Here is a 21995-nt window from a genome sequence, read left to right on the forward strand (position 1 = left end):
ATGCAAATATGATTTAGATTGTACATCATTAAGTTAGCCATTCATAGATTATTTAGCTGGTACGTCATTAAGTTCGGTCATGAATTTATGATTTAGATTGTGTTTTGTAAAATTCAATGCTAATTGAAGTTTACTGGTATAATAAGGTAGATTAAGTCGTAGAATTGATTTTTTCGCTCTTAAGTGATTCTCAGTGATACCTATTTATAATAATTAGGTTCCTCTCGAATTTGCAAATTTTATATGTTTCCATAAGTTCGTTATTTCTTTTGTATTAATCACACTCAATAATCCTTTCATTTTAAATATGCTTGGCTTTTTAATATAATAAGTTTTCAAAACAATTGCTCACAAATCAGAATGACTAGATCTTCAACATCATCTAAATTACTAACATTACACACTCGACAATTCAATGTTTTGATATCGCCCTTTTTCTAATTTTAAGTTATGAAGAGATTTTTTTTTTTTATTTCTTTCAAATATTCTTTTTGTATGGGTTTACGCTGGGAGTTCTGTAGATTAAAATGATCGTAAATATATCTATAAAAATTTGCTTTTGAGAATATTCTATTTTATTCTGCACATTCTTCTAGGTTTTTACCTTGAACTGATTTACCTGTATACAGATAGACAATGAACTGGATTAATTGACATGGACTAAATTGCCTTGAAATCACAGAATATGACCTTGATCAGGTACAGCACATCAGAATCCAATGTGACCACAGGTGAATGGTCAATGCATTATCACTGCCTAGATTCTCAGGTATATAGATATCATATTGAAAGAAATGTATCTGTCAGCGGGTGGTCATGTTGCCCTTACAACCTTTATAACGGACACTAAAGTTGTTTATACCTTAAACAAGGGACAGGTCATTACCACAAGGCCAGCAGCTGTATGCCTGTTATTTAAATACCCCTAAGGCCTATATATATATAGCTGCTGGTGTGGGGAACACACAGTAGGCCCATGGGAGGAGGGCTGTTACGTCCATGTATGTGTAAACCGTCATTTTTGTGCGGGGGTTTTCCTTCAGACTTTTATGATAGTTGGAATATTTTTCACGTAATGCGGTTTATAATGATTTTTTTTTACAATTCGTTTCGACAAATATGCTATGCTTAGGAAGTGCTAAGGAAACGCTACACAAGTGCTACGGAAATGCTACGGTAATGGTACGGAAGTACTACGGAAATGCTACGCAAGTTATACGCAAGTGCTACGCAAACGGTACGGAAATGCTACGCGAGCGGTACGCTGAAAGTGGAACAGCGAACGTGTACGGGTCTGTACCATGGGGGAGGGACAACCTGAAGGAGCTAACTCAGAAATCACATCTATGAAGAATTACTCATGAAACATTTTATCGACTATTACCAGAATTTTACTTCAGAAATTCTACCATATGATAGCTTCTTTATAAAGATATGGTTTTCATGAACAGATAATCTATCCCCTAAACCTGCTCTCTGATATAGACATATCTTAAACCTGCTCTCTGATTGGTCGGCTTGTGATATAGTGTTTTTGTGTATTTACAGGAACAGTTATCCTATAAAATAAAGAAGTGGATGTTTATTGCTATTATATCAGCGACTGGCGGACTTCTTATTTTCTTTGTCAGACACAGGTTTTTCTGCATTCCATTTGGTAAGTTGGTTGATCATGTAAAGTATAATCTGCCTAAAACAAACACAGCTAGAGCGCCAATATTACTTTCTGAAAACTTTGTTATCATCTAAGTTTAATTCACATAGCAATATGGTAAACTTTGTTATGTACAGTGGTGAAGGAGGGGAGGAGGGGTGTGGAAGGTAGCAATTGGCATCATTTCTTCTAACCATTGCATTGTAAGGGGATATTATTTCTTAAAGTCATCATATTATTGAAATTGTATTGTTTAACTATTCCCTTTAAGCACCCCTTCTCATTTAAATGGGGGACATATAATGTTACCTATGCTGCGCCATCCCATAGCATCTCCTTGCATCATGATTCATTATACCTCTGCTTTGATGTATGTACTAAGTACACAGTGGGAAGGCAGTATGTGGCATCCTAATATGAGGTCTTTGTGACTTCAATTTGACCTTGACCTCAAATATTTAGTTCAGATATCCAGAGCATGTCTCAGCCACTGAACCATGTAAGGGGCATCAAGCTTTTTATATAGGTACAACATGGGTGGTGTGTTGCATCCTAAAACAAAGTCACTGTGACCTTGATTGGATCTTTGACCTTGACCTCAAATACAGTTGAACCTCATTATCTGGAACTCTTTTAATTCAAAGACTCCATTTATCTCGAAGTATTTCTCCGGTCCCGGCCAAATCTCTTCTTTATCTTACAAAATAAAACTTTGATAATTCCAATAGGGGAAAATAGGTAAATCTTGAAAAATCTTCTTCTTCTCAACCAATAGAAGGATTTTGACCAAATTTGGTCTAGAGCATCTTTGGTCATGTTTGACTTTTCTTAAGTTTGTATAAACAGAGTGTGTGGCCCCCCTGAGGGAAGAGGGGCAGCAAATGGGTGGAGTTCATTAGGGGAAATAGAGGAAAACATCAAAGATCCTTCTCCTTTTGTACCTGTGAAGGGATTTTAACCAAACTTGTTCTAGAGCATCTTTGGGCAAAGAGAATTTAATGTCTATAATATAAAATGGAGGATGTCCCAAGGTTAACGCCAAGGTCACTGTTGCTATTTATAGATTAACCATTGCCATTTTGTCAACAAATTCATATCAGTTTACTTACTTCATCTGTAAATTAAATGTTCTCACATATATATTTTAAGATCTATTCATAGAAATTATTCCTTATCTATAGGTAACCATTGTTTGATTGCAGCCTTCAGCTATTTTTCTGCCTGTGAGTATGTGATAGCATACACTAACATGGCATACCATCTGAGTGGATACTTGGAGTTTAAAGACTATTATTTCATTGCGGGGCGTGTTAGTCCCGCAACAGAAACCAAAAATGGTGAGGTGACCAGCCCAGTAGATCAATCACCACGGAAACCACTGGTACGGAGGAGGACAGGCGACAATCCATTATAATGTCAATATCTATTAGGACAGACAATTTATTATTCCACTTTTTCTCTAGAAGCACTTTTTATATGGATCACCAGTTTCATGTTAAGACTTGAATCACACATCATATCAGTTGGTGTCTGCAACTGGTTTTGATAAAAATGCATGTTCACAACAGATGGGGCTGGGCAGACATGCAGACATCTTCGCCTAAGCAATACTTTAAAATTCACTTTTTGAACAATTCAACATATTTATTCATGACAGTTCTTCAAACTTTTTTATAAATTCTTTAAGGTTTTTACTGTTTTGTACTGTACTGTACTGTAACACGGTACTTAGTTTATAGTATTATTGATATTTAAGTGATTACGATAACAATATTCATTGCAATGAACCAAAACCATATGATATGATTCTCTAGATAATTTATCGTGTCATGTTCATGTTAACTGATGTTTTTTTCTCTTTTATTCCTTACAAATGTCGACTCAATTTTTAGCTCACCTAGTCCTTTAAGGACTGGTGAGCTTATGCTGTGGTGCAGAGTCCATCGTCCATCAGTAAAACAAATTGTTTAAAACACGACTATTCCTGAATGGCTCAGTGGATTTTCTGGACCAAAGCACCCTTTGGCAAAGGGGACTCCCTTTTATAAAAACGGAGGATGTGGTCCACCTTCGGGCAGAGTGATTGGGTTTAATAAGAACATAATTAGAAATGTTTAAAATCCTTCTCTTCCCTAATGAATATTAGAGTTTTAACCAAATTTTTGTGGAGAACATCCTTGGGCAAAGGGGATTCCATTTGTATAAATGGAGGGTGCCACCCCTCAAGTGGTAGAGAGACAGGGTCCAATAGGGGCATTGTAGGGATATTTTAATGTTTAACATCCTTCTCTTTCCGTACCAATTAACTGATTTTATCCAAATTTGGTGTAGAGCATCCTTAAGCAAATTAGAATCAATTTTGTATAAATGGACGATGTGTTCCTCTGAGAGCAAAAAGCCCAATAGGAGAAATTAAGGTAAATGTTTTAACTCCATGAACGTTCAGCAGGGCAGCAAGAATCAATGAGGGACAGGTACCGGTGTTGCTGAGAAACTACGCCAATATTTAGAAATAGTTAATATTTTCCCATGGTTGCTTACCTATTATCCATGTGAGCTTTACAGGCCCTGTGGGCCTCTTGTTTGAGAACTGAACTTAAAAAGTTTAACCCTATGATATTTACTGTTGGTTATTATTCTGTGATGAAAATGAGATTTTTTTTGTAGATAACAATTAAGATCTTAAAGGAATCCTGGTTATTTATGAACTCAAGGTATATTATATTGATTTGAAGTTCACATTAACAAAATAAATGTTTTTTTTCTTATAAATTTACCGTTGATTGGAGTTGATCTGTATTGTAGCTTAAACGATAAACCAAATAAAGTTTTATTTAAAAACATTTTTCTTCCATTTGAGATACGATAACTAGTTTTACATTTTTCCCAACACGTGTACCAACCTTTAAATTGGCATTACAATTTTATTATCTTCTTCAATTTTAAAAATGAAATCAATTCGTTTACTGAATTTTTGATATTGAAGTAACTTTCCAGGGTATTTGAAAAGTTCAAATACTGTTTGAGTAGGTACAGAATATAAAATGTAGTATGTAAATGTACCTATCCAACCATACGACCACCACTATGGTGAAGTGGTGTCGTATGTTATCCCTGTATAACAAAGTGTTACTGTCAACTGGTTTCTTGTTGTTCTTGTATAGGATGCTTTAGAACCCTTTTACTACAAAGTCCAATTCGGTTTCATACTATGTACACTGTAAAGAAACGTTGTGAGACTGACGTTCGTTATAGATTCATTGAAACCTTGTTAATCTACAATGCTGCTTGTATCTGAATATTACTGTCACCAATGTATACTTTGAAAACATGAGAAATGAAAGGTTTATTTCTATGCATTGTAGAAGATTCATGTTAAAGAGTCCATTAGGATTTAAAAAAGTATGTGGTAGTCAAACATTTGGTGAAGTTTTGAAGAAGAAAACAGTTATATTTATGAACTGGTGATGTTTGGTATAGGAGACACATAAATGAAATAAATACTTTTTGTTAATTTATTATATACATTGGAGACATATATTGATAAATCATTGATTTTGCTTGCGTAGGAGACATAATAAAAAAATCATGTTTTTTTTTTTTTATAGAAGACCATTTCAATAAATTTTGTTGTCAAAGGACAAATGGATTGGGCAGCAGGCATAGCCTATTTAAGCCCTCTCCAAACAAAGTAACAGACAGTGGTACAAGCATAGACATAGACATTAGAACACGTACAAACACATATAATCAAATTAATAATCAAATTAGGGGAAACAACTACTAATACCCATTTTTATGATAATTGAATCTAATGGTTTAAATTCTAACCTTTTATTTTGATACGGAAAAGACATATAATATATATATATATATATATCTACATATTATGGACAAAAAGAAGACCATTGTGTATTTATGATTTTTGTTTATACATGTATAGGAGACACATATTAATTAATTTATAAGTTTTTACATATATATAGAGGACATAATATGTTAATGAATCGGTGATGTTTTTATATACCAGATTATGTTTTAATCTTGCCTATAATGTGAAGTCAAGGAAACTTCACTTTCTAAACATTACATAATATTACATAGAAACGTTCCACTGCTATCAAATATATATTATATAGAAATATCTCCCCCTTAATAGTTATAAAGTTATAGATTTAACTGAAAAGCTTCATCTCTATAGGCAAGTCATCAATTCACATACCATAGCAGTATTTCAAACAATGCTCATCTACACAAAATCAAGTCACAAGAAGTTGAAGAATAGCAAACGAATGTGATAGTCAATGAATACCTAAACCTAGAGCGATATTGTTACCAAGTATTTTTAGCCTGTCTTAAATATCCATAAACCTGAAAACTTAGAAAAAGCAAGTTATTTTCAATACTCATGAAATATTGTATTATTTTTTATGAAACATATCCTACTTTTCTTATCTCCAAAATATTGCAAATTGGTGTTTAAATAAAATTATTTCATTTTATCACAGAAAATTGGAGACATCTCAAAAAGATGATTTTTTTATTGGGAATTTACTTTGACATGTTTGAATTAACTTATATATTCTAAACACTTAGTAACTTGAATGAACATTTTAAAAGGATAAATTCTATTTCTTTTATTGATATTTGCAACCTTTCTTAAAATTGAGTTAAGGATCCCAGTACCACTGGCAAAAACTCCAGATATTGAACAGAATCCCAGTACCACTGGCAAAAACTCCAAATATTGAACAGAAACATTTTTACTGACTATAGCTTACGTAAAAAAAATCTGAACAGTAAACCAAACCTTACAGAATAACAATGAAAAAATCATAAAGATTAAGAAAATGTTAGAAACTGTGTTCTGAGAATGAAAAGGCAATGGCTTGACCAAGATTTAAACTCTGACCTCTAATCGATCGCTCTAGCCAACTGAACTACCTACCTAGATCAGCAGTAGTTCCCCAAGTCACATTACAGCTATATCCAAAACAAACTAAGGGGAGGCTACTGTAGCATTTATGGAAAACTACAGGGGGATTTTCTATTGAGTTGCTTGCAGTTGGACAAGGACCCCTAAAAATGTATTTTTTTGCAAAATAATAACAATAATAATGTTGTATATCGGGGTATTTTTCGTGAGTATCTAGTTTGTGCTTTATTTGTGAAGTGATGAATTTTGCCAAAAATGGACTGTAAACATTTAATTACCAAAAAAGTATTTCTGCAAATTAGAGTGATAGCGTTAACATGCAGTTAAAAGCAGTTAATTGCAGAACTATTTTTGGAACAAATTTGTGATATTTGCATCTTGCATAAATAACATGATATAGGGTAATTGTACATTATATATATACTCACCTTGCCAGTGCAGTGTTCACAACTCGGTCATTATAGAACCTGAACAGATGGTAGCACGTTTTGCTCCGACATTTACCTAGTCTCTGATGTATGTTTGTTATTACCGATCTGAAAATTAAAGTGTTTGAAAATGATTGTAAAAGGGTAACAAATATTTTGATAGTTAATGATCAATAGAGGGTGTATATAACTTAGTTTTGGTTGTGTGATGCAGTGAATAATCCACTTACCTTTTGCCAAGATGGCCGCGGATTGATTCTTCAATCAGATGTGAAAAGGGTCACCCCCTGGACAACATGAGTTTTTTTCCGGGTACTGCGGTTTCCTCTCACATTATCAGCCTCTGCACATTTCCATCAGGGCCAGCAAGAGTGATGATTAATAAGTCAGAAAAACGTGTTTCAGAATTGGTTTAAAATGAAGTTTGTATTTAATTTGTATTAGAACTTTAGAATTGGTCAATATTGTCATCGTGTTAGTGACTCTACCACTTTAAGTGCAAAACTCATGAGTGTTTTTCTATTGTAATGATGTTTACATTGGAATTATTTCATCAGGACTTTGAGCTTCTATAACTGTAGTAAACCAGTCAAACTGACCATGTATAAAGTACCAGCTCTGACATTATAGTCTACAATTTAAAAATTGATCTGCATTTTGTTTAATTGATCAGGAAATAATTTAGCAACTCTCTTCTATTGTGAATTAAATAAAGTGTTACCTGAAATAAATTTATTGTTTGAAATACCAAAAGTTTAGCCTTTACATTATAGTTTTTGTGTTTACAGTACTGCAGGTTATGTGTTTGCAATAGTACAAGTTTTATACAACACTACAGGTTTTGTGTCTACAACACTCAAATTTTCGTGTTTAATATATTTTTGTCCGGCATTGATATGTTGTTTAAAATAAAACCTGGTCAATGTTTTGAGTTTTTTTGTTTTTTTTCTCCAATTAACATTTATCCATTCTGAAAAGGAAGCATGCAGTTACCACTACCCCAATCTTTATAACACTAGTCAACATTATAACTGTATAGTCACCTATCACTAATTTCTAGGTGGTGATCATGTTAAGTAGTGGATAGCACAGGTCTTGGGTCACCCACCTGACCATGCATTCTTTGGTACTCTGGTTTCCCCCCACATTAAGACCCTCTGCACACTTCAATCTGGACAAACAAGAGTTATTAGGGCACCGTATGTTATACTTTTGCTACTGTTATTTCCCATGATGACGTCATTATACTTTTTCTATTATTTCCCATGATGACCTCATTATACTTTTGCTACGGGCATTTCCCATGATGACGTCGTTATACTTTTGCTACTGTTATTTCCCATGATGAGGTTGTTATACCTCTGCTACTGTTATTTCCCATGATGACGTTGTTATACCTCTGCTACTGTTATTTCCCATGATGAGGTTGTTATACTTTTGCTACCGTTATTTCCTATGATGACGTTGTTATACTTTTGCTACTGTTATTTCCGATGATGACGTTGTTATATTTTTGCTACTGTTATTTCCCATGATGACGTCATTATACTTTTGCTACTGTTATTTCCCATGATGTCGTTGTTATACTTTTGCTACCGTTATTTCCTATGATGACGTTGTTATACTTTTGCTACTGTTATTTCCGATGATGAGGTTGTTATACCTCTGCTACTGTCATTTCCCATGATGACGTTGTTATACCTCTGCTACTGTTATTTCCCATGATGAGGTTGTTATTCTTTTGCTACCGTTATTTCCTATGATGACGTTGTTATACTTTTGCTACTGTTATTTCCGATGATGAGGTTGTTATACCTCTGCTACTGCTATTTCCCATGATGAGGTTGTTATACTTTTGCTCCCGTTATTTCCTATGATGACGTTGTTATACTTTTGCTACTGTTATTTCCCCTTGATGACATTGTTATACTTTTGCTACTGTTATTTCCGATGATGACGTTGTTATACTTTTGCTACTGTTATTTCCCATTATGACGTCGTTATACCTCTGTTACTGTTGTATTTCCCATGATGACGTCATTATACTTTTACTACTGTTATTTCCAATGATGAGGTTGTTATACCTCTGCTACTGTTATTTCCCATGATGAGGTTGTTATCCTTTTGCTACTGTTATTTCCCATTATGACGTCGTTATGCCTCTGTTACTGTTGTATTTCCCATGATGACGTCATCATACTTTTACTACTGTTATTTCCCATGATGACGTTGTTATACCTCTGCTACTGTTATTTCCGATGAAGACGTTGTTATACTTTTGCTACTGTTATTTCCCATGATGAGGTTGTTATACCTCTGCTACTGTTATTTCCGATGATGACGTCATTATACTTATGCTACTGTTATTTCCCATGATGATGTTGTTATACTTTTGCTACTGTTATTTCCCATGATGAGGTTGTTATACTTTTGCTACTGTTATTTCCCATGATGATGTTGTTATACTTTTGCTACTGTTATTTCCGATGATGACGTTGTTATACTTTTGCTACTGTTATTTCCCATGATGAGGTTGTTATACTTTTGCTACTGTTATTTCCCATGATGAGGTTGTTATACTTTTGCTACTGTTATTTCCCATGATGACGTTGTTATACTTTTGCTACTGTTATTTCCCATGATGACGTTGTTATACTTTTGCTACTGTTATTTCCCATGATGACGTTGTTATACTTTTGCTACTGTTATTTCCCATGATGACGTTGTTATACTTTTGCTACTGTTATTTCCCATGATGACGTTGTTATACCTCTGCTACTGTTATTTCCGATGAAGACGTTGTTATACTTTTGCTACTGTTATTTCCCATGATGAGGTTGTTATACCTCTGCTACTGTTATTTCCGATGATGACGTCATTATACTTATGCTACTGTTATTTCCCATGATGATGTTGTTATACTTTTGCTACTGTTATTTCCCATGATGAGGTTGTTATACTTTTGCTACTGTTATTTCCCATGATGATGTTGTTATACTTTTGCTACTGTTATTTCCGATGATGACGTTGTTATACTTTTGCTACTGTTATTTCCCATGATGAGGTTGTTTTACTTTTGCTACTGTTATTTCCCATGATGACGTTGTTATACTTTTGCTACTGTTATTTCCCCTTGATGACATTGTTATACTTTTGCTACTGTTATTTCCGATGATGACGTTGTTATCCTTTTGCTACTGTTATTTCCCATGATGACGTTGTTATACTTTTGCTACTGTTATTTCCCATGATGAGGTTGTTATACCTTTGCTACTGTTATTTCCCATGATGACGTCGTTATACTTTTGCTACTGTTATTTCCCATGATGACGACGTTATACCTCTGCTACTGTTATTTCTCATTATGACATCGTTATACCTCTGTTACTGTTATTTCCCATGATGACGTCATTATACTTTTGCTACTGTTATTTCCCATGATGAGGTTGTTATACTTTTGCTTCTGGTAAATTTCATGGTGTTACTTTGATAAACGTTAGCTACTTTGAAATTAGTTGTTGATACAGCAGTACTGTAATTTTAGATTATGACGCTGTGGTATATTTGAATTTAGATGTTGACGCTGTATTTTATTTAAATACCTTAAATTACGATGTTGACCTTGTGGTATGTATTTCGATGTTGAGGCTGTGGTATGTATTTTTATGTATAGATTATTTTTTTTGTAATGGATGATGCAGTGATCACACTTAATTAATATTTTATTACGTAATTATGTAGAAGACTCAGCTGGTGTGCCCATCATTACATTATCCAGGTTGGTCGTCGGTATAATTTACGTACAAGTTTCATGGTCAGTCTTAAAATGAATTGCCGCTCTTTCATAATGCAAGTACAGTACCATCTTTAACATTGTAGAGAACTGGAATACCTAAACTTACTTTACATATAATGTTTTATCTTTAGATATACGATTGTTTTTTTTGGTCGTCAATGTTCAAGTGAAGTATAAAATGTAAGAATTCGTTTTTGTAAAAGATAATAGAGAATGATTAGAATTGATAATTGGAAGATGAACTACAAGTGCATTTTAAACTTGCATTTCTATTGTGAGCCATTTTCTGGGTCGTTTTTGACGATTTATTCTTGTTTCTTAAAAAAACAGTTACAGGTCACTGGATCAAAGATCAAGGTCAAATTTTAAAGCTTTTCACTAATGAGTATTTTATGATATTATGAATCAAAGTTGGTCAGAATTAAACAAAGCGTCAACTGACCAAAAGTCAAGATCACTGGGTGAAAGGTCAAGGTCAAATTTTGTATCTTTTCACTGGTAAACATTTTGTTATGACACTATAAAGCAATGTTTGTTAGAATTAAACAAGAAGTCAACTGACCAAAGGTCAAGGTCACTGGGTCAAAGGTCAAGGTTAAATTTTGTATCTTTTGACTGGTAAACATTTCGTTATGACACTTTGAAGCAATGTTGCTCAGAATTAAATGAGTCAATTGACCAAAGGTCAAGGTCACTGAGTGAAAGGTCAAGATCAAATGTTGTATCTTTTCCCTGATGAACATTTTGTTATGACATAATGAAGCAAAATTGGTCAGAATTTAACAAAGAGTCAACTGGCCAAAGGTCCAGGTTACGGGGTCCACAGGTTCAAGGTCAAGGTCAAGTTTTGTATTGTGCACTGAGGAACATTTTGTTATGATATTATGAAGCAAAGTTGGTCAGAAATAAGGAATAAGTCAACTGACCAAAGATCAGGGTCACTGAGTTAAAGGTCAAGGTCACTTGGGTCCAAAGGTCAAAGACAAAGTGGATATCTGACTTTGACCCTGACTCTTGATGGGGGAGGTATGTAAGGTGAAATAAAACAAATCAAAGCTAACAAATGAATATGCATTGGTATTCACATTTCTGTTAGCCCAGCAAATATGGAGGTGGAAGGAAAAAAGACTCACATCAAAGTACATGTAAAATGTATGTTTTGCTTTCTTGCGATTCTTTTTGAAGTCAAGCTCAGCTATATGGGCAGATTGCTTCTTGATGATTATGGGGGATATATTGCCACAAGAAGCGGCCCTTACTGACCTGTCAGTGTTCTAGTTAATATAAGTTGGAATAACTTGTTTCTTAATTATTATGAAACAAATAAAGCTTATACTCATGTATATGACTATTATATAAGTTCCCCTAGTCCAAAGGATCAAGGTGAGCTTGTGCCATTCCGAGGCATTCATTGTCTGTCCGTCCGTCAAAAATTTCTTCAAATGACTTCTTCTCCTTAACCCCTGATTGGAATTTAACCAACTTTGACTAGTGACATGCCTAGCTAAGTTAAGGGTGGGATTCAAAATTGTACAAATGGAGTGGCTGAGAGGCGAAGCCAATACAAGGGTTATTTGGCCCTATTGATTTAAGCAACTTCTTGGTTTGGAAGCATGATCTCTGCAGGTTGTGATGATTCAAAATTGAACCAGTTTAAGGGCCTTAAGAGGCAGTGCCGAAAGAATTTTTAACTTGGATATGATGGGATCCCCACCCTATAACCATGTATACAATTGCTGAGCATCAAGAAACAAACACAAACATGAAGCATTGTGTAAAAATTGACCCTGGGGTCTGGCCTTTACACTAGTGACATGATTCTTGGGCCATAACTTTGAAATGGTTGTGATCCCCACCCTATAACCATATATATACTAATGCTGGGCATCAAGGGAAAGACACAATTATGATATTAATATTGACTCTGGGGTGTGGCGCCGCCCCTAGGGATGTAATTATTGGGTCATTATAAACTTTGAAATGGTTGATATCCCCACCCTATAACCATATATACTAATGCTTAGCATCAAGAAAGACACAATTATGATTAACTATCGACTCTGGGGTGTGGCCCCACCCCCCACCCCTAAGGACTAAATTCCTGAGCGATAACTAATGCAACAGTCAAATGCCCCACCTCTTAACTATATTAATTTTACCATTGCAGGGCAACCGACACAATCGTGATATATTGAGTATGGACTCTGGGGTCCGGCCCACCTATAGGGCCTTAGTTTCTGGGCCATGAATGACATTCAAACTGTTGAGATCCAGACTCTAGTTTTGATAGACATAAAGAGATAACCAGTCTTATATCAGAATTGACCCTTGGGTCTGGCCAAAGCCATAGGGTGTTAATTCTTGGGTCATAACTGTGAAATGGTTGAGATCCCCAACCCATAGCCATTTATACCATTGCTGGGCATATAAAGATCCAATTTGGCCATATTGCTTCAAGCGACTTCTCTTAGATCTGGAACAAAGTGATGGATATCAACCATAGTGGGTTTGGAAGCACTCTCAGGTGGTGATGATTCAAAATTGTAGGGTTGATGCCCAGGTCCGAGGGGTTGGACCAAAAAGAATTTTAAATTTGACATTATCGAGATCCCTACCCTATAACTGCCTATTCAATTGCTGAGCATCAGGAGACACACACAATCATGTCTTATAATTGACCCTGGGGTCGGGCCTTACCCCTAGGGATGTAATTATTGGGTCATAACTTTGAAATGATTGAGATCCCACCCTATAACCGTATCATTGCTTGGCATCAAGAGACGAACACAACCATATCATAATTGACTCTGGGGTCCGGCCTTACCCCTAGGGACATAATTCTTGGGTCATATCGTTGAAATGATTGAGATCCCCACCCCATAACCATATATGCCATTGCTGGGCATCAAGAGACAAACAAAAACATGATGTAAGTATTGACTCTTGGATCTGGCCCGGCACCCCTAGGGACATAATTTCCGGGCCTTCACTTTGAAATGGTTGAGATCCCAACCCATAGCCATTCATACCATTGCTGGGCATAAAGATCCAGATGATCGATACAGGCATTCTAGGCCTCTTGTTTTAAATAAAGTAAGTATAATTATTTTCTATATCTGCTCCAGAGACGAGAGTAACACTGCCGACTTGATACAATCAGGTTTATTTCTCACAGTCAGTTATCTTGTGCATTCAAACACATATATTCCAAAAGCATGTACCACTATATATATCAGTTAAATTTTATTTCAGAGAAAATAGAAACACATCCACAGCACATTAGCAAGACTTATTCAGGTGCATAAGTTTAAAAAGAAAGCTCTTTCATTGGATAGTTTCCCAACAGCCAATGAAATACCATAATTATACTACATTTGACAAATCAACTGCCACCTACAGTTCATTGCTGTCAAATGCATTGTATAATATTCCTGGAGTTAAGGTTTACATACATACCTGTTAACTTGTAACATTGTATAATATTCCTGGAATTAAGGTTTACATACATACCTGTTAACTTGTAACACATCATCAATATATTTAATTAAAAGATTAAGGTTTTGGACATCACAAATAATATCACAAATGATGTCTCCAACACAAAAAACAATGCAAGACTGAATCCCAGCCAACACTGACCCATACAAGCTGACCATACTGCCACACTGACCCATACAAGCTGACCATACTGCCACACTGACCCATACAAGCTGACCATACTGCCACACTGACCCATACAAGCTGACCATACTGCCACACTGACCCATACAAGCTGACCATACTGCCACACTGACCCATACAAGCTGACCATACTGCCACACTGACCCATACAAGCTGACCATACTGCCACACTGACCCATACAAGCTGACCATACTGCCACACTGACCCATACAAGCTGACCATACTGCCACACTGACCCATACAAGCTGACCATACTGCCACACTGACCCATACAAGCTGACCATACTGCCACACTGACCCATACAAGCTGACCATACTGCCACACTGACCCATACAAGCTGACCGTACTGCCACACAAACACCACACTGACCCATGTCCATTGCTTTTACTTTCACGACCCTCTCACCATTGAAGCGACAAAGTGTATTTACAGTTGACTAGGTTGTTACAGACCTCTACGCTACTTGTTGATTGAATATCCTATTTACACTGACATAATTTGGAGTCTCCTTGGAGCTTGGAGAGGGTATGATCACTTTTTTCTATAAAGTTACATCCTTGCCTGGAACATGATCAATATGTAGTTAAACATAGTTTAACTTTTGAAGAAAACGTCTCCAAAAATCACATTGAAAGTAAAACACATAAGACTAACATAAGACTACATATGAAATTAATTAACATCACAATCATTGTTGCAGAAGTTTAATAGGCCCAAGTAACTTTCTGTAGAGTTTTACAGATTACTCATTACTGCCTAGTCAATATTTTAATGAAAAGTATAAATGGAAATCTATTTCATGAGAATAATATTTAAACAGAATATTTGATAATTTTACTATAAGTAGACAAATACTTTTGATAAAAGAAGACTTTGTACCGTGAAAGCTACACTGTGATATATATATTGAGCTGTTCCAATACCGACCTTTCTATTAAATCTAGGTGATAAAGGCCAACTAGAGGCTACATGTGTCTACTGAAAAAATACCAGATACCAATTATACCAAAATATTATCAATTATGCTCTTAAACATCTGGTCAGAAATTCAATATTCAATACTTATTTGATATCGATTCAGTACAATAACCGACATCCATTCAGTACAATAACGGACATCCATCGAGTACAATCACGGACATCCATTCAGTACAATAACGGACATACATTCAGTACAATAACGGACATCCATTAAGTACAATAACTGACATCCATTCAGTACAATAACAGGCATTCATTCAGTACAATAACGGACATCCATTCAGTACAATAATTGACATCCATTCAGTACAATAACAGACATCCATTCAGTACAATAACGGACATCCATTCAGTACAATAACAGACATCCATTCTCTACAATAACGGACATCCATTCAGTACAATAACGGACATCCATTCAGTACAATAGCGGACATCCATTCAGTACAATAACAGACATCCATTCAGTACAATAACGGACATCGTTTCAGTACAATAACTGACATCCATTCAGTACAATAACAGACATCCATTCAGTACAATAACGGACATCCATTCAGTACAATAACGGACATCCATTCAGTACAATAACAGACATCCATTCAGTACAATAACTGACATCTGTTCAGTACAATAACGGACATCATGTGCACTGACACAATCAAATTTATGATGCTAACTGATCAGCACATATTGCCCTAAGTTGGTGTTTCAGTTCTGTATTTACAGCATGAAAATGTCTGCAAAATTTAACATCAGTACAAACAACCATTTAATCAAATTCATTTTGTGAAACACAATCATACAAAATTTATTCATGACAATGTCAGAAAGTCTTCTGCGTGCAATAGGATGATAAAATCAGTATTTATAATAACACAATAGATATAATTACGTAACTTTATTCCAGCTGTTCAGTGTATTCTGCTGTATGTTGTAGGTTATAATATAAACATACAACTGGTATACCATACTAAATACAAATATTAGCCCTCATTCAGGAATGCAGAAAAATCATACAAAATAACAGTATTTGATTTATAAACTTTATTTTGACCCCTTAATTAAAGTTTTTACACATATTTCCAGTGAAACCAGATTTGATAGGACATTCTGCAAAATCATACCTATTGGTATGCTTCAAAAAGACCAATGTCTTTGTGTTTATAATACTGTATTTACTGACACTGCATCTTCGCTAGCCAAGGGTTGATCCGGTACGATGTACCTAGGTTCATCGTACCGGATCAACCGTTGGCTAGCGAAGATGCTGACACTGGGATATGTTTGTGTTTGTTAATTTATATAAGTCAGGTAACTTTACTGTAAATGTAGTAACAACTATATCAAATCATGCCTGCAAGACAGCATAATGAAAACACATAAAATAAAAGTGACCAGTTACATGTTAGATAAATAATACAGTAGATTCCACTTAATTAGCTCAATAATACAGATATACACAGAATTTTGTTGTTTGCATAAAGCACAGTGCATCAAACACAGACGGTTTTTGTATTTGTGAAGAATTCTTTTAGTGGGGTAGAGCAACAGCCATAATTTCCACACACAGATATCGTGACACCAAATATTGCAGAAGTACTTTCGATATTTTTTTAATGATTTCATAAAAATATCAAAGTCAGTTCCCAAAGTTATCATAATTGAACCAAAACATGAACATTACAACATACTCATAGCAAATGTACAGATATCAACAATGAATGTAATTTTCTAATTATTTCATGACCTGCTACCAATTTTATAAGGCAAGTAAGTTTACGTAACAATACACAGTTGAACCAACATTTAAATGTGTGAACAGTTATGTTGGTTTATGATAGATGCAGATAACAAAAGTTTGCAGTGTGGATGTGTTGTTGAACATTGGCATGGTCACAAAGCACTCTTGAGAGATTTGGCTTGGTTTGTTTGTGTTTTACGTCCTATTATACACAACTATGGTCATTTAAGGACGTGCCAGTTTTAGTGGTGGAGGGAAGCTGGAGTTCCTGGTGAAAAAACACTGACCTCGAGTACCATGGTGACTGCCCTGTGTAGGTCTCGAACCTGCGACCCAGTGGTGGAGGGATAGTGGTAGCAGAATGTCAGACGCCTTAACCACTTGGCCACCGCGGCCCCTTAACTCTGTCTTGAGAGAAATGATCTATTTAACAAGAGGTCAATTGAACCTGTACCCCTCACCTGGTTTTAAATTTAAGTCATTACAACTGAATGCATTAGTACATCTTTATATGAAATTTCCTCAAATCCAGACAAGATCTATGTTCTAACCCAACTGGGACCACAATATCTGACTTTCAACTAATCAGGGGCCTCCATTGAGTTGCCATGTTAACAGATTTTGAAATAAGTAATATGTCATATTACAGGGTGTAATTAGACAATACTTTAATTTCATTCAACTATAAGCTTTTATAAACCTAGAAACCAATTTTTAACAAATTATAAAAACTACACTATAGAATAGGATAATCTAGCTGTACCATTTCTTAGAACCGCAGGGGTCAAATCAACTTCATTCAATTAAGAAATATTTGCAGGCAATTAGGGGATATTAGCGTCTTAAAGCAAAAAATTAGATAATTTTCCTCTTTGGGGCCCAGTCTTCCTAGCCCCAGGGGTCGAACCAGTCTCATTTATTAAGGAAATGATTGCCCTCCCCCAATGAAGTTTCAGAGCAAATTTGGTTGAAATCCTCTCCAGCGTTTAGGAGGAGATGCGTTTTAGAGTAAATATAGCTAAGTTCCTCTTCAGGGCCCCGCCCCTTTGGCCTCAGAGGTCGAACCAACCTCATTTATTTAAGAAATGATTGCCCTTCCCTAGTGATGCTTCAGACTTAATTTGGTTGAAATCCTCTCTGGCGTTAAGCAGGAGATGCGTTTTGAAGCAAATTTAGCTAAGTTCCTCTTCAGGGCCCAGCCCCCCTGGCCTCAGGGGTCGAACCAACCTAATTTATTTAAGAAATGATTGCCATCCCCTTGTGATGATTCAGACTAAATAAATTTGGTTGAAATCCTCTCTGGCGTTTAGGAGGAGATAGGTTTTAAAGAAAAAGTTGACGACGGATGACGGCAGGTGAGCTAAAAATACTATTTTTGGGCTAATAGTTTCATCTTTGAAACTCCCAGGGCATGACCAGACCTAAACAAAACATTAATCTATGGATAATACCACTGTGTAACTAACGTCACAGCTCAACATTGTATAGCATGGACACCAGCTGGAAGTTGTACATATATTATGTACATGGTTTCAAACTCACGTCAGGATGCAGAGAGACAGATACTCGAGTTTGAAAACCAATGCACTTTCCAACAGGCACACAAGGCATTATATCGACTGCATAATTGATAAGTTAAGTTTCCTTGCACTCCACATTCATCTGCTGTAATAAACAAACAGGATGTCACAGTCCTATTTTACTCCACATTCATCTGCTGTAATAAACGAACAGGATGACACAGTCCTATTTCACTCCAAATTCATCTGCTGTAATAAATGAACAGGATGACACAGTCCTATTTCATTAAATGTGCACATTTTAAGTACAAGTGTCACTAGAATGGCAGACTTACACCCCTACCTGCGCCAAGAACTGTAGGAATAGCTTTTTTGCAATAAACAAAAGGGCACAACTCCACATATAGGTAAATCAAACATATATATATATATTATTAACATCTTCTCAATGTAAGTGTAACATGTACTAAGTATTATTTATATTTGTGCTGTACTTTAAGAGTATTGTGAACAACGTTTTTAATCAAAGGGGCACAAACTCCCTGGTAATTAGTTAACACTGTTATATTTGAAAGACAGCACAAGTCATATTTTTGTTACTTGTTATAAAAAGAGGAATCTACTGAATATGATGTCTACTACCAGGTTTAAGCAAGGTGTGGTTTACCTGTAAGAGTCATTCGTCTGAACGACTGCAGATGTTTTTTTATGAAACACTATTCACAAAATATAATCATGCCTGTATCTATTGGGTATAATTAGTTTTGAGGGACAATGACCCTGTCTAGCCTTCATCTATTGGGTATTAGTTTTGAGGGACACCGACTCCTCTGTCTATGACCTCTACACATCTACAGGAGGAAATCTTCACTATAATCCATCATGGGAACTTTCTGTGATCGAGGTCATAAATGCGTCAAAATCTTTCATGTCTGTCTCAAAGATTACTAGCTGGCTAGAGATCATCTCAAGCGTGTCCACAACATTCTTCTCCTCACTAAAAGACTCCAGCATCGGTGCACCCTGACAGTCACGGTAGAACTTTCCCAGATCTGTGTTTGGATCAGCTCCAGCAAAGGGAGTCTTCTGTTAATTAAATAACAGACAAACAGTTCATCAAAAAATTCTCAAATATTCAGCAATAAACAAATTAAATAATATAGTAAATCTATTGATCAGACAGAGCTAAATGACAGATAACTGACACAAACAATAATAATTTTGTGAACAAAAATATAATTATGTCTCCTCTTATTAGCTAATATTCCTTCCTCATAGCTTCTTTTGCAAAATAAGACATGCACTGATAATAAATACTATCATAAAGTTATGATGTGGAAGGTCACAATACCTTAAAAGTTAAAACTGAAAAGTTTGCACTTATTTGACCATTGACCTAAAGATTTAGATCACAGCAACAAACTGACAGTGCACTGCACATGGTCTGTGGGTGATGCAGTTATACTTTAAGAGTTATTAAGATATCTTAAATGGTTTGAAAGTTACTGACCAGACCTAATGTTCACTTAATTTGACCTTTGACCTTGATGTCCACTTAATTTGATCTTTGACCTTGAGGTCAAGGTCAGAATGACCTAATGGCAGTACATTTAAAATTGTCTGTGGGTGATGCAAATAGAAAGCAAGTTTCTTCATTACTTTTTTAACAGTTTAAAAGTTACAGCCAGGACAAAACGTTCCTAAAATAATTGCATTATTTTACCTTTGACCTTGAGGTAACAGTTGCATAATGACAGTGGAGTGTACATCCTCTGTTGGTGATGCAGGTATACTGCAAGTTTAATCCTGATACATTTAATAGTTTAAAAGTTATGGTCTGGACATTAGCAGAATGGATTTGGTTAAAGAAACTCAATAAGTTATATGTTATTATTGGTGGTTCTCTGATTAATCAACTTTGTCGACTACTGGTCAGTTAGGCTAACTCCCTGATTAATCAGCTACATAATTCAGGATACATTTTAGTGAGAATAACTGTGAGTAGATATAAAGTTTTCAGCAGAGTGATTCCAGATATCAAGTCTCCCTGCTTGATATAAACAATGGTTACACAGATTCCAGATATCAAGTCTATCTCCCTGCTTGATACAAACAAGGGTAACACAGACTCCAGATATCAAGTCTATCTCCCTGCTTGAATTGATACGTATACAAACAAGGGTAACACAGATTCAAGATATCAAGTCTATCTCCCTGCTTGGTACAAACAAGGGTTACACAGATTCCAGATACCAAGTCTATCTCCCTGCTTGATACAAACAAGGGTAACACAGATTCCAGATATCAAGTCTATCTCGCTCCCTGCTTGATACAAACAAGGGTTACACAAATTCCAGATAGCAAGTCTATCTCCCTGCTTGATATAAACAAGGGTTACACAGATTCCAGATATCAAGTCTATCTCCCTGCTTGGTACAAACAAGGGTAACACAGACTACCAGCACAACTGCTGTTTTGGCATTGTCACTGATGTACTATTACTTGGAAGTCAACTTGTGGCTGCATAGAACTAGAAATGACTGATTCTGTGTTTGAAGGGAGGTAATTCTCCTTTTAAAAAGATTAGTAATTGTTGTTTAGAGTAATTCCAATGATTGATAATATTAGTTTAACCTATGATTACAAAGGATAACTAATTTCTTACCAGTTCCACCATGACAAAATCGTCGGGGGCAGAGGTCTGACTACTGCTGCTGTCTTTAGACATACTCCCATTTAACCCATCTATCTGATCAGCACTAGAGGAACTCTTGAGTGTCGTGGATTTGCTGTCCTCACTTAGGTCCTCAATGTCAAACTTGGCCAGTGGTGCGGGCTGGAGGAGGTTAAGGAATGGCACCTCATCAACATCACGCTTGTACTCCTTTGTCTTTGCTTGAGCAAATGCTCCAACTTTGTGGAAGTTTGAAAAACTTGCTTGTTTCTCGGGAGCACTGAGTAAAAGAAAATCAGAGACCGATATTTATTTGCATTGACATTGTGTTGTGCTGTTATCCTCTCTAATGAGGAAATATATTATTACTAATACATTCAATTTGATAACAATTAACATTTCAAATATGAATTTACCTATTTTAAACGAGTCAAACAACTTGCAATCTAAAATTGGAAATATGCTTCCATCCCTATTTAATCAATAATTGATGATCAAAAAAATATAGACATAGAACTAATATCTTCAAGAACATGGAACCATATTGTTAACAACTCTATAATGGAACCATATAGTTA

At 35.6% G+C, this 21995-nt stretch overlaps 2 protein-coding genes across 2 annotated transcripts in view; one reads left to right on the forward strand and one right to left on the reverse strand.

Annotated features, from left to right (window-relative positions):
• LOC110464306 (post-GPI attachment to proteins factor 2-like) overlaps window positions 1-5210 on the forward strand; it is a 44473-nt gene extending 39263 nt beyond the window's left edge. Inside the window, exons 4-5 of the mRNA XM_021519454.1 lie at window positions 1549-1657; window positions 2857-5210. Coding sequence (XP_021375129.1) covers window positions 1549-1657; window positions 2857-3068 — 321 coding nt within the window. The 3' untranslated portion in view covers window positions 3069-5210. The remainder of the gene's footprint in view (window positions 1-1548; window positions 1658-2856) is intronic.
• A 13190-nt stretch (window positions 5211-18400) lies between these two features.
• LOC110464305 (autophagy-related protein 13-like) lies at window positions 18401-21726 on the reverse strand (the record flags this gene model as incomplete). The annotated part of the gene is made up of 2 exons (XM_021519453.1): window positions 18401-19829; window positions 21409-21726. Coding segments are annotated over 2 exons (534 nt in total), but the record flags the coding sequence as incomplete, so codon positions are not given.
• Window positions 21727-21995: the final 269 nt, after the last annotated feature.

Source organism: Mizuhopecten yessoensis, unplaced genomic scaffold (assembly GCF_002113885.1).
Source record: "Mizuhopecten yessoensis strain PY_sf001 unplaced genomic scaffold, ASM211388v2 scaffold10983, whole genome shotgun sequence".
NCBI classification, from domain to species: Eukaryota; Metazoa; Mollusca; class Bivalvia; order Pectinida; family Pectinidae; genus Mizuhopecten; species Mizuhopecten yessoensis.